The 15231-nt window shown below is 33.2% G+C and overlaps 1 protein-coding gene across 1 annotated transcript; it reads right to left on the reverse strand.

The window, feature by feature from the left end:
• LOC127807310 (auxin response factor 8-like) lies at positions 1–1560 on the reverse strand. Its single transcript, XM_052345068.1, has 6 exons — positions 1516–1560; positions 1360–1387; positions 1146–1258; positions 426–524; positions 289–345; positions 1–183 (listed from the first exon to the last, which is right to left on the reverse strand). Exons 1-6 carry the CDS (start codon positions 1558–1560, stop codon positions 1–3), a joined length of 525 nt encoding a protein of 174 aa, XP_052201028.1.
• Positions 1561–15231: the final 13671 nt, after the last annotated feature.

Genomic DNA, 15231 nt, shown 5'->3' on the forward strand with positions numbered 1-15231 from the left:
TTATAGCAACAAAATTGATTTTACCAATGGAGGAAACACTTTTTCAGCTGCTCGGCGAGGAACTGAAAAGCCTCCATGAGTACTTGTGTCACTGGCTATCAATGTTTTGCAGAAGTAATTTGTTGGTTGTTTACTGGGGACCCCTAAATCTACATGAAGGAACGAGGCATCCTTTTGCTCTTGCTGCAAAAAAGTTTATAAATTCACACATTTTTTAAGACATAAATTCAAACAAATATGTAGTCATGAAACTAGAAAATAGAAATTAATTAGGATACATGGGCTTACTGGGCTCAGAGGCTGCAAGGTCACTTGAGCATATACTTCATCTGTCTCCAAATCCGCCTGAAGTACACAATTATGAGTTTCTCGATTCCAGCTTGAGGCACAATCAGAACCAGAAAACACAAATAAATAATCCTTACATGCATGGTCACGTCATGAAGCTGACAAATGAGTTGTGGAGGTAAGGTTGGATATTTGGGCATATGCGCATCCACTTCCTTGTTGGTTGATGCAGCAACCTAGATTATTTGACATTATGAACAGTTCTATTTCACCAATCCCCACTTCAATAAAACTATAATGGCTAAACACAAACACTCAATAGCTTAAACTAGAAAAAAAAATTAGATATTTGTGATAACACTTGAAGAAATCACTAGATTTTTATCAAAAATGAACCAAAAAAAAAAAAAGCCAGAAACAGCCCAGCAGAGAGGAAGGTGGAAATGCAATCAACCAAGCTGCCCAACTAGCATTATAATAGAATGTCCCAATTCACAAATAGAAGTACAACTATATATGAATGGTCATCAACCATTTTAGCCAAATACTTCAAAAGCATAAGCACAGAAATTAAGAAAAAGAAGTCCAATTCAAATATGCAACCAGCCATTGATCAGCCCAAACATTAAGATCTTAAAAGTGGATAGCAGATAATTCAAGCTTTTCATATGACTAAGGCTAATAAGAGATTAGGCCAAGCTTAACTTATATTTAGGCATTTTATTTCAAAAATTCAAAAGGAGAATGCTTAGAGCAACCAGTCTCGGACAAAGACTAACAAGATATGTGCTTAGATAAGCAGGCGCAATTAAAACATTATTTGTTTCGAATCAACTAGAAAATCTAAAAGAATTAACCTGCTCACTGTGACCCTGCGGGAAATAGACCACACGGCTTCCAATAGCAAGCAGTGAAACAAGAGGGCTAGCACATGCATGCCAAAGTTCAGAATTCAGACATCTTTTCTCCCCTGCAGATTTCATTGCACATAAATCAAATTATTCAAGAAGGGTTCACATTAAATGAAAAGTATTAACCACAAAACCTATAAAAAAAAAAAAAAAGAAAAACCATTTGCAAACATGCCATCTGAGGAAATCTGTACAGGGCAGAAAAGCTAAGAAAACAATGCTTAGTAGCTAATCTGGAAATTAAGAAGAGGTCCAGACCATAATATGGGGGAAATTGATAGAAATTCAAGAAAGAAAGTGAAAAGAGAAACCATACCTTCAGGCAGTCCTGCTGAGTAAAACCAATAGAAGAGAGTCTCATATCTGTAGAATCAACTCAACCCCAAAACTAGGAGCCACAAAAACCACTAATTCCCCCAAAACAGAAGGCTTCTTGAACTTCTTTCCCAACCAAAAACAGCATACTACCTTTACTATTCCCCCATAATCTCCACCCAAATCTGAAACCACCACCACCACCAAATATATTGCTAAGAGATGATGATGATCCTTGTTTATATAGTCTTCATATGAATGCTATAAACAAAACCGCCAAGAAACCCCCTAAAATCTTCAACCAAAACCAGTTCCACTGCATAAAACGTGAACATCATGTCCTGCGAGAATCAGGTGTCGAACAACTTATACAAGACAAGAGGTCAACCAGTCAACTACCAAACAGAGAAACATTTTTTCACATAGTTATTTGAACCTAAAGTAGAACGTGTACAAGAGGCACACTGAGCAATAGGCAAATTCACACACTAATCACTTAGCCCTCCTCTTCCCCATGAAACTAAACAAAAAGAGAGCATCTTACCCTCTCGTTATCAATTCTTTTTCTTTCCTGGGAAACAAAACCAGCATACATCCGAGACAAACGAAAACGCCCATTCAGTTACATTCACATTCTATTCTTTCCCCAATTTCAAAATAACGCAAACCACGGGAATCAAGTGATTACTTGATGATTCTAAGAGAGGCAGTGACTGAGCGAGAGAGACAGAGACTTATCTGATGATTCTAAGAGGGCGAGGGCGAGAGTGACACAGACTAAGAGAGGCAGTCTACAGGCAGTGATGTCGAGTGCGACTGAGCTAGCAGCGAGGGCGAGAGCGATTGAGAATAAGTGAGCGAGCGAGGGCGAGGCAAGCGAACGAGGGTGAGCGATGGCGAGGGAGGCAGCAACTCAGCAGCGAGAGCGAGCGAGAGATGGTTAGGGTTTGCAAGGGGGATTTTGGAAGAGAATGAGGTGAGGGGAAGATTAATTTGAGCGGAAGCCCGTGGCCGGGGTATATAAATCATATCCCAAGCGGTTTTAAAAACCGCCGGGGATGGGCCAAAATTACCGACGGTCAATAAAATCGCCAGTAATGGATTAACATCACTGGCAGTTTTAAAAACTGCTGGGGATGGGTCAACATCACCGACGGTTTTACAAACCGCCTGAGATTGTGTTAAATCCCCGACGGTTTAGATAACCACCGAAAATTGTGGTGTTTTCTCGACACTTATTCAAATCGCCAGGAAAAGTTCGCCGGCAATATCCCTTCTTCTTGTAGTGATATAGAAAACCATTGGGTTCATGTCTTCTAGACTTAACAACAACCCCCTCAGAAGCAACCATTTCTTTATATTTTAACAAAACCCATTTTAAATTTTTAGAAGGTATACATACACATGCACAACAAATGGCATATAAGGTTCCTCTAACCATATGCATCATAACATGCATTTCACATGAGTACTAGGCTCCTTTTTCCCATGCCATGGATATCATACATGCCATGCGTTATTCCCATCATCATGCACATGAAACCATAACAGAAAAACCCACGTGGCCCCTAAGGCTGCCACTACTATGCATGCATGCATATATTATGAAAGATACTCATCATTCAACTGAATGCCATATCTTTAAAGAATCATTACATAACTCATGCCTTAATTTACAAAGCAATGACTTTCTCATGCATCATAACAGCTCAAATAGCCAATCATTCATGCAGATGTATATATGCTCAAATAGTCAACACATCCATGCAGATGTATATATATACACACATAAATACCAAAATTTCAATAGCCACTCTTGGCTCAAGAAACGCCTACCGAGTTTATGGCCACCTCACCCGCATCAAGCTCTTATAGGGTACCCTCTTCCACACACGCAGACTTAGCTGCTGCGTCAAAATAATAATAGTGGCGCAAATTATAATATCAAGCATGCATATACGAATTTTAAGTACATGTCACATCACGAATGACCACCATAGTACATACAAGCCTTTTACACATAGTGTATACCCATGGCTATATGCATAATACATGCATTCCATTCTTTAAACTATGAGTGCCCAATAATAATTACCATGCCATGCTTAACGTACCCATCACATACAAAGCATGATCCCCAATGGATGCAACCCATGACCCATCATCATAATGCAAGATAAAATAGCACACAATGCCATGCAACACATCCACAACAATGCTATGACAAGTGACAATCACATATCCTCAATTTTTGCCCATTAAAGCTCTTGACTGTTCCACACAATTCACATTGATTAGATTTTACCACATCAATTAAAGGCAATTATTCATATAATGTTAGTCATGCATCGCGCATGAATTACCATGAACATGCCAACCAAGATAATTTCTTCTTAACTTCCCAAATGATTATTATCATGTTTCCTCATGCAACTCAATTACATTTTTATCTCATGAACCCCATGTATATACATATATATTCCTTCAACCACATCTTATCATTTTAGAGGATTGAGAGATATCAAAGGAAGTATTTAAAAACACTTTACTTTAACCATCTTACTTGATTTGGATTAAGAAAATCCTTAACCAACTCAAATCATAACCAAAATATATTATATTATATATCAAATCGAAACCCTCAAAGTCTAATTTATGAATCTTCAAACGAATTTCAATTCCAACTTCTACATCAAAAGTTATGGGCAAAATAGCAAAACAAACACAATGGAGTCAAGTCGCGGCCAAGTCAACTCGAGGCAAATTCGAGTCAACTTGACCTCCTGGATGAGTTGACTTAGCCAAGAACCAAGAAGAAAGGCAAAAAATGAACACCAAACACCCAAAAACTCCCATTCTAGCTTCGTAACCCACAAATGTCATTTCATTAATGAAATATGAGATGAAATATACCCCATGGAGACTCTCAAAGAGACCCGAAACCATCTCAAATAGAAAACCCACAAGTTAAGAGGATAAATATACAATATTTACAACCAATTGAGAGAAGCCATTATACCGAAAATGATTTCAACACAAAGGAAAAGACAAAATCTTGCATCAAATGACAAAAAGAGAAAAAGAACCTTGCACAAAATAAAATTTAAGTGCAAGTAGAACTTGCCTTTTGAAGCTTAGACTGAAGAGAAAAAGAAGCCTCTTCCTCCAAGTTGTAAATCCCTTCATCTTTGAAGCTTTAATTCATTTAAGCATAATAGAAGAAGAATAAGAAGAAGATGGAAAAAAAATAAGGAGAAGAGGAAGAGAGTCACGAGAGAAGGAGAAATTTGGAATGAGGAATGGAGAATTAGACAAGGCATGGAGAGGTGAGGGGATGGAGTGGTCTGCCAACCACTCTCCCCTTAGGAAATTACCCTTTTGCCCTCCCCAACACACACACACAAATATCTCAAGCCCAATTTTGCCATTTTGCTTAATTTTCATTTCTTCTCTTTTCTTTATTCAACCCAATATGCCAATTACCATTTTACCCTTTTCTTTTTCTTACACAATATATAATACATAAGCCCACTTTAGACATTTTGCACTATTTTATTTCTTTCTCTTTTTTCATTTATTTCATTTCACTCATTAATGCATACCATTTTAAACACATGGGCTTAACCCAATTTCAAAACCCCAATTCTTAGAGATGGGCTTATTTTAGCTACCCATATATAATAATAACACTTATAATTTATCCACAAAATTTACTAACATAAATTTGCCACATAAAAATATTTTTCACATTTATTCTAATAGGAAAAAATTTCCAATGCTTGAAAATAAAATGCCCATAACATCTAAGCCCACTAACAGGTCGTTACATTATTTGTGGTAATTTTATTTTAACTTAGATTCGACCTAGATTGTGTTATGTATTAAACTCTGATTACCTGTCTTAATTTTTTTTTTATTGTGTAATGTTAAACAAGTAAAAAAGAAATTTTGGAAAACTTTTAGGTCAAAGTGTAATTATTAAAAATTTCAAATTCCTGATGATATATCGCTATTGGAAAACGAGATGTTACATATCTACTATACAAGTAACTTTCACTAACTTTACGCTCACCTCTCTCTTTGACATTTTTTAGGCGAGTAGGATTAATAAGGCTAGATGTGGACTCAATTTTGGGATTTCTAGTAGACTCAATTGGGATAGTTTAGTTTTCAGTTATTGTTAGTTATTCGATTATATAAACTTTGAGGATGCTAGTGGTTTTATTTTGTTTATTTCTTCTATAAGACTTTGGATTATTATTATTTCTTGTTGGTAATAATATGGAAAGATTTTTAGGCTTCATGAACTATAAGTTTTGGTTTAGAGTTCAAAGTCAATTATTAGGGATGGCAAATTGTACTAACTTTGTGGGTCCTTGCTTGAACCCACCCCAGTTAAAGTAGATTTTCCTCAATCAATTTAGGTTTTATTTTGGGTTCAAGGAAAACCTAAAATGCAAAAACTAGGTTTGAGACAAGGGTGGGGATATCACTCACTGCCTTGAACTCAAACCACAACCTAGTTCCGAAAGCCAAACATATATATATATATATATATATTAGCATTTCATGTTAGTATTTATATTTTAACTTATAAATAAGTTATTAAACTTGTAAATGATCAAAATACATTTAAAATTTTAATTTCACAATATTAAATTTTTGGATGTTTTAATTTTAATTACAAATATCTTAAGCATATATTGTAAATTCTTCATATTTGAGACACGAATGGTGATACCGAAGGCAATATATGAGCAATCAGAAACTGATTCTGATTCTTGTATATCCTTATTGGGTTTTATGTCTATTTATAGATATTACAAAGATATAAATATGTATAGACATATCTCTTTAAAATTCAAACGTGTAGGAATTTGAATTAATTTCAATCACTTATCTGATCATCTTATTAAAATTCAAATGTAGTTGAATTTGAATCAAAGTTAGAATTCAAATTCTAACTACTTATCTTATCACTAAGAAATTTATTGCAATATAACCACAATTCTAACAATACCCCTACTAAGTCTCTCGTACTTAAAAAAATTCATTTCCCTTGTTTTTCTCTTTTATGAATACATTCTCCAACCATTAGTTTATTTATTTGATCCTCAAAATAATTATTAACCACTAATGGTAAGTATATATTTCTTGTTCAACAACATGTTAATATCACATATTTAATCTCATTATCAAAAATAACAAAACAAACCCCCAAGTTTGGTTTAATGAAAATATTCATTAGGCTCAACAGACAACTACCGACTTGATGATTGATACATCCCTTCTCTTTGTCCTCCCTTTCCTCTTTCTTCCTTTGACCTTAGCAAACCATGGCGTACCAATGATCCCTAACCATCCAATTGATTGGTTTACTCATTGTAAGACTTTTCTTTTTACATATATTTTTCACATTTTATTCTAACCCAAAAATTATCCAAATTTATTTAATTATTCTCATTATGGAAAATAAAATTACTAGTCATTACATCCTTCCCCCCCCCCCCCTCCCTCTTAAAAAGTTTTGTTCTCAAAATTCAAGGTAAGTTGTATTATAAATTATCAAAATTTCAATTTATACATTCATCTTTAGTTACATCTCACGCCCATCGTGAGCTACACTTCAAGAACGCATTCAATTTCTTTCCTATACTTCATTCGTGTGCGACACATTACATTCACCACATGCCTTCAACTATTCTTTTCATAATACTTATATCTCTATCTGTAAGGGCTCACTCTCGAATATTTTCACTAACATAGAATATTCAAAAGGAGATCATCACAGAGATGATATAGAACAAACCATAAATAAACAGACAACTCATATCATTACTAGCAGTGGAAACTAAATTAAAGTTCAATTACACTTCCAATAGCTCAAGAGTTCGTGCTCGATGGCCATACAAAATAGATAAGAGACTCTAATGTTAACTAACAAAATAAATTCATTTCATTACAAGCCTCTCCAACTACAAATCAAGATCTTTAAGTTAGGATGCGTCTCCGTACACCATTATCCATGGGCCTTAGTCCCACTAAACTCACCCCCAATAATAGTTTTCCCTTTACCTGGAATGGCAAAGAAGATCAAGTGAGCCACAAGACTCAGCAAGTTCGAGAAATAAAAAACAATGTATAGGATCCATGAAACATAGTGACACCAAACAGAGTAATCAAGGACTCAACAGTTATTTACAAGATTCGTAACTTATGACTTGATCAACTCCAAGTCAAGTGCATTATGCCACAAATATCACCATGCAATTATGCATATAAATTTTAATGTCAGTATCAAATCTCGTAGGCTCGCAAACCATCAATCAACACATGCCAAAGTGTATCATGTTAATAAAAACTCACAAATAATATGAGGCCAACCTGTTGGGCTATGACCACCTCATCCCGTGCTAGGTGATCTAGGGTACCATTTTCCCTCTGCGCAAAATAATAGGTACGCAAAATTTAATAATAATGGTATATATATCATATTTTGACATGCCATTTATGAAATCACACAAGGTTACCAACCTTGATGCTGTGCTCTCAAATGCATAAATAAGTATCCACATGGTTTAATATCACATGTTGATGACAAGGACATCTCTACAAAAAGTCTCAAATTTGTTATTAGAGTTCCCATGCAACTAAAAGGACCATGCACATCAAGCACATTAGCTCTATCAATATTTACACACAGTGGTATTTAATTTACTGGCCATATTCTAATGACTATTTAGAAGAAAATGCAAAGAAAATTTTGATATGAATTCTCATAAATTCGAACATATTTGAAAATCATTTAAATAGATAAATTATGCCCGTGACAATATACAATGGGTGTGTGTGTGCTTAACATGTGTATATATATATATTATTTGGGTGCCTTTAATTTACAATGGGTCTACATACTTATTAGCATATAAGGCCATTAAAACAAAACAAAGGCTTATACAGAGTCATTCGGTGCAAGAGGATTTATATTATTTAAAGATTATTAAAATCAAACATTGTACATGTAATAAACATATACACTGCTCGATCAGGGGGGTTTCATACGGGATAACAGCGATTAAGAGAGAGAAAGATAGAGAGAATATGTGTGTGTGTGGGTCGAACAGGCCTTCAATGGCTCCCAGCCTTGACCGAAAGGCCCTTTTTAAAACAGCGAGAGAAGGCTCCCATTCGAAGCCCCTCTGCTACGTATATATAAATATATATATGTGTGTACAGTTATATAAGTGGGTCAACCGAGAAGAATCTGGGCATTCGAAACAGGGTGCTATATATATATAAGATTCGCATAAGGCATGAGGAATTCGAACAACAGCGAGGGAGAGAAAGAGTTTTGTTAATCGTTTATACATATAGGTATATATATATGTGTGTGTGTATGTATGTAAGTGGGTCAGCTGAACAGAAACAGGGCATTCGAAGGAAGCTGATCGGGTATGTATATATATATAAATATATATGTAGGTCACTCGATTGGAACAACAATGAAGCTGATTGTATATATATATATATATATAGGTGAGTCGCTCGGCTAGAACAGTAATGGAGCTGAGCGACCCACCTATATATATAACTTAGTTGCTACGGATACAATGAACGAAGGTTTGCATCCTTACCTACCAAGATGCCATTCACTAGAAAGAAATAGGGGCAATCCGAGTCCCCACTGCAAACTCAATAAAAATTATGTATATGTAATTTACTAACAGAGAGCTTACAGCATGCTAAAGAGGCTGGGCTAAAAACTTGCAGAATGTAACAAAGGTTGAGTAAGAAACTTGTATTTGAATAAAAACGGGTAAGAGAACTTGCTTGAAGATGTTCCAACAGAAGAATTTGAAACTCCCTCGATGAGCTCCAGTCGCCAACAGCAAAACAGATGAAGAAAAAGAAAGTGGTAAAATAGAATAAGAACACGGAGAATGAGGAGGCTATGTAGCAATTGGAGAAGAAGAATGAAAGCGATGAAAATAGAATCAAGAAAGCAAATCACTACAAAAAGGGAACATAATAAGAGGATAGGTGTACCAAAGGATCAGGGGGAAAGTGGTTGCAGGGTTTGCATGCCTATTCGCGCGAAAAGACCAATTCGCCCTTGCTCACGCAACAAACAACACTCTAGCTACCCATTTCAATTTTTTATTATTATTTCTTTTTTTTTCTTTTTCTTTTTATTCTCACAAAAAAAATAATAAATCCCATTACCTTTGGGCCTAGGGAAATTTGCAAAAATAGGACTGCCGGCGAAGAACTTTGTAAAAATAGGACTCTTAATTTTTTTTTGCAAAACTAAGACTTTTGAGAGTTGAATGGACTAAAATGCCCCCGATTTAAATAAGCTTACGATCCCCTTCGTCTTCTTCCTCTCGCACGCACATCCCCAATCTCCCCGCCGATCAGAACATCTATCTCGCTTGTCCTCTGTTCTAAGCATCTAAGGTTGCTGCTTCTTCGTCGGTCTTCGCCTTCAAAGCCATTGTAGGTAATTTAAGAATATCTGATATTTGTTAAAGATATCGATTAACAAATACCGATATCGGTAATCGATATCTGTTACCGATATCTGTTAAAGATATCCTTAACAGCTATCGGTTACCGATATCAGTATCTGTTACCGATATCCTTAACAGATATCCTTAACAAATATCAGATATCCTTAACACTTATCTGTTAAAGATATCTGTCATGACCACGACAAGAAACTAAAACAGTTGTAGTGAATATATCAGTCACGACCACAATCAACGATGTCATGGCCCTACTGCAATCGTTTTTCTCATTTTCTTGTACATGGCCGCCATTTGTCTCTTTCCTCTCCCATCAACGCAAATACACACAGTACATGTATAATATATGATACATAATAGAGAGAGAATGAGAGAGACCCACATCTCTTGAATCATAAATAATATATACACATATATTTAAGTTACAGAGAATGGTAAAAGAACAAAAAAATGATAGATGAATATATATATATATGTACCTTATATATAGAGTAATAGAGAGAGAAGGAAAAAGATCTATTGAAAAAGAAGAAGACGAAGGGGATCGTAGGTTGATTTAAATCGGGGGCATTTTAGTCAATTCAACTCTCAAAAGTCCTAGTTTTGCAAAAAAAAAATTAAGAGTGCTATTTTTGCAAAGTTCTTTATCGGTCGTCCTATTTTTGCAAATTTCCCTTGGGCTTAAGCCCAACCCAAAAATTATATAACCCACCTGATAAACTCATGAACTCATTAACTAATTTAATTGTGGCCTATTACATTATTTCTAAATTCCTTAAAAATTTAGACCCTTACACTTATTTCCCGATCACATGAACCATAAAATAAAATTGTTAATCTAAAATTATTTTTACGCCCTCAAAAAAATTTATCATTAAATATTAAAATACTTAGATTCACATTTAAAATGCCATTAAACTAACGTTAAGTATTAAAACATCTAAATACACTTTAGAGTCGTTAGATCATCAAGTGTCTTAATACCTCTTCCGTATTCCATAACTATCTTTATCATCCATCAGTCCTATGTGGTCTATCTTCCTTCAACCTACCTTACAAGGCAAGTTTGGTCCAATAATCCACTCTTGATAGTTTTCAACACCACGTGTGTGCTCTCAGAGCTCACAACCTATCTTCAAATGTATAGCATTTCTCATTTCATACCTTGAATATAATAACTTGTCATCAATTGCTATAAAATTATCCTCAAAAGTGTTCGATTCACATTTTCATGTAATATATTACTATCAAATAATAAATTGCTTAGATAGAATTAGCTCTTAGTTTGGTATAATTAAATTCTATGAAAAATAAAAAAAAATGAAAGAAAAAAGTGACAAATTTAAGATATTTTTTCCAAAATTAATATTTTTTAAAAAAAATTACATGTATTATATTGAAAATAAGATATTTATATGAAAAAGTCTTCAGTTAGCAATAGTTGTTTGGGTGTCAAAAAATGAAAAAGAAAACAATATTTTTTAAATAAAAATGTTTTTCCTCAAAATGTTAAACATTCACTAACAAAGCTCTATACTTTTATTAAAAACTCACACACACGTATGAATAGAAGAACATAGTCAAATTTTCTATTATATGATTTTCTTACATAAATATTTTATACAAACATAAGATAAAATCATATTTTTATATATGTTTATTTGACATATAATATTTGTCACTTTCACAAATTTTTCAAAATTCTACTTTGAATTCTTAATCAAGATAGAACTATTGGTCCACGGCAATTTTTTTATTAATTAATACAAGTGAAGTAAACTCACTTTGAGACCACCAATATAAACTTTAATAATCTCATCACTACTATAGAAAAATTAGAAAATCATTAGTCGATTCCTTTTCGTTCAAAACTATTTCGTTGACTATTCATTACAAACTCTCTCCTCTAGTTTGAGAAATTATAGTTATCTCCAACACCCTCGTTACTTAAAAAATGACAATTAAGTATTCTAAAACGATAAAAATGACCTATTTAAATCTTTCTTTCAATCTTTTTCCCCTTTATCTCTTTTATCTCATTCTCTAACGATGTTCTCTTCTTTTCTTTTTTTGCTTTGTTTTTTGAGTTGATTTTATGATTCACAAACCCTAAAATCAATCATTAGATTCATCATAAAATTTAAATTTAGGGATTTGAAATGAATCCTAGAAGCAATTCGAGGTTCAAGACAAACCTTAGAATAATTCAAAATGATCTCGGCGTTCTCGATGAACCCTCAAATTGTTCTAGGGTTCTTTTTCGACAATATCGTTTTTTTAATATATTGTATTTTGTTTCTCTCTCATTGCTCATTTTCTCTTATTTCTTTTTTCAATTTGAAAAATTCTAGGTTCTTTAATTTCAAAAACCTTATTTTTGGTCTTTCATTATTGAACTCTAACCATTAATGGTACTTTCTTTTTTCTTTTCTTTTTTTAAATTTTAAAGCAGAGATTATTGATAAATCTAGGAAATGGAGAAGAGATAGAAATTTGTAAACATAAATAATAATTTTACATCTATTTTTCATGAGAAAGGAAATTCTTGTAATTTCTTAAATTAGAGAGGAAGTGCCTATAATTATACTAAATTTTAGAGGTAATTAGTGTAATTTACCTAAAATTAAATTTTGAAAGGGAAAATCAAACGGATAAGCTCAACCAAGCTTTCGCACGCATCATTTGTCACCTTCCTGGCTTTTTGGTCAACAAATAAACAACGACATGCATGCTTATCTGCATCCCACGTGTCCGTCCGCCCTAACTTCCCCAAGGCTAATTTAGTACATTCACTTTTTTTATATTATTTAAATACTTTTATTAATTGATAAAATATTTTTAAAATATAATATATTTATCACAATCTTATAAAAATAACATATAATACATACAGATAATCTTAAACAAATTATACATGAAATTTTGTTAATAAAATATTTTCCTAAGATACCCTTTATGTATATTGTTTAAAGAAATAAAATTAACTATAATAACAAAATTTGAATTCGTGACTTTTAAATAGTAAATAATTATGAGATATAATAAAACAAAATATGTGGTCGTAAATTTTGCAAAATAATTATTATTTGCTAAGGGCTTCTTTGAATCAGTTTTCATCTTCCACTTTTATGTTAGTAAATTTTTAAGATAAATTTTACACATCACCCTTGAATTTTAGTGAAAAGTCACGGATCATCCCTATTTTTTCATTATATGTTTGAACAATTTATTCTTTCTTTTTTCTTTTTCTTTTTTTTTTCCTCGCATATTTCTCTTTCATTTTTCATTATTTTTCTTTTTTTTTTTCTGGCGACCCTCAAGTCATCTACTCCATTCTTCTTTTCTGGCCGTCAATTAGCAACTATCAAGTGATCTCTCCCTTTTCTCTCTCTATTTCTCTCCACCCGAATCCCCATCACAATGAATAGGTTTCTAGAGAAACCCATTGTTCTTCAAAGAGAAGGTTTTTGATAATTTGAAATTGAACAAAAAAGGTTTAATTTTCTTTTCAAAATTAAACACATTCACACATAGATAAACCCTATTGTCAATTCGTGAGTTGATGGTGGAGATGGCGACAAGTTCTCAATTTTAACAATAAATATTTCTTTCTCTCTCTCTATATATAGTAATTTTTGCAATTGATAAGAGTTTTATTGAAAACTCCATCTATCTAATAGAGTTTCTAATCATGATTAATGGGGTTTCAAATGAAATCCTGTCACTCACACAAAAACGTCTCTCTCATTTTTTCTCGATTTATAGAGAAATGAATTATTTCTTTATCTCTCTCTCTTTTAAATAAATGTCATCGTCGACGATGGATTTTCTAGAAGAACCCATTGGTTGACCACAATTTTTTTTTAATTTTTGTATAATTATATTGGAGAGACTTTTGGAGGTGTATTTTAAAGATTTTAATAAAAATAAAAATTGTTATTTAACGATAAAAAATTTAATGGTACATTATATAGACTAGGTTTGTTTGAATTAGACACACTATTGACAAAAGTTTTTGGAGTTAGACAAATTCAAAAGACTTATAAGAGTTGTCAATGTGTAAAAAACTAATCGACCATAAATGAAGTTAGAAAAATTACAAAATGAAAAAAAAAATCCATCGCGTCTAAATTGAGGGGCAAAATGTCCATTTCACCCCTAAATGTGGACGCCATAACGACTCCCAAATAAAAAGGATTAACACAAAAATAATTATTTTATTAAACAACATATCTAGTTTGAAATTAAAAATTATCTTAAAAATTAACTTATAATTAGTCTAGCTTGGGACTTCCCTAGCTAGGATTAACATTTATTTAGACTAATTATAAGCTATCATAACGCCTGCCATCTCCCTTCAAAATTTTTCTTTCTAGGTCCTTTATGTAATTTTAGGTTTAAGGAAATTCAAGTACGGGTGGCGAGTTATGATTGGTCGGTTGTAAATTTTATTCGAGTAGCAAGATGTAGGGAAACACTACCATAGAAGTTATCCACTTCTATTTTCAAATGTCACGTGTTAGTCTGCTCATCACAACCAAATAGCGGCTTTCTCGAGTGGGGCCAACGTGAGCACCGCAATTGCCATGTAAACCGGAAGTTGCCCTCCATTACTCCTACTTGTATTAGCCCACATGAAATAGAAGGCTAAATTGTAACTAGGCCTTGTAATTTAGGTTATTTGTAAGAAAATCCTTAATATTTTAAAAATATCTTTGAAAGTCTTTCTGATTTTTTTTCCCTTTTCTTTTTACAAAAACCCCCTCTGTCAAGTCAAAATATCTCATTGGATTAAACGAGAAAATCGCAAAAGCATCTACGGGTTTATATTAAGACATATCTTGAGCATCGCAATGTAAAAAAACACAAAAAAAAAAAACTAAACACTCTAACAAAGAAATCCTTCAAAAATATAATGCAAAATAAAACTATACAACTACATGCAAGAGTAAGATTAAGTCTTTAAAATCAACATTGATCAGCCTCATTCCCAAAGGTCCAAAATAACACTTCCCTAAGCATTAGAACAACATTGGACTCCAAAGTTATCAATGGTGCTAACAAAGACTTCTTATGATTTACTTTAATTTAAAAAAAACAATTTATTTAGACTATTACCTAAACTTGCAAATAAGCGAGTCGTTCGGGCTCGGTTTGGTGTTCAGTTTGAAAAAAATTCGTTCGAATTTGTT

This window comes from Diospyros lotus, chromosome 1 (assembly GCF_014633365.1).
Source record: "Diospyros lotus cultivar Yz01 chromosome 1, ASM1463336v1, whole genome shotgun sequence".
NCBI classification, from domain to species: Eukaryota; Viridiplantae; Streptophyta; class Magnoliopsida; order Ericales; family Ebenaceae; genus Diospyros; species Diospyros lotus.

Coding starts and splice junctions, on each gene's coding strand:
- LOC127807310 (XM_052345068.1), bottom strand. CDS start 1,560: ATGAGACTCTCTTCTATTGGTTTTACTCAGCAGGACTGCCTGAAG. Junction 1,259..1,359: donor AGATGGCATGTTTGCAAATG/GTTTTTCTTTTT, acceptor TGAAATCTGCAG/GGGAGAAAAGATGTCTGAAT. Junction 525..1,145: donor CGCAGGGTCACAGTGAGCAG/GTTAATTCTTTT, acceptor CAAATAATCTAG/GTTGCTGCATCAACCAACAA.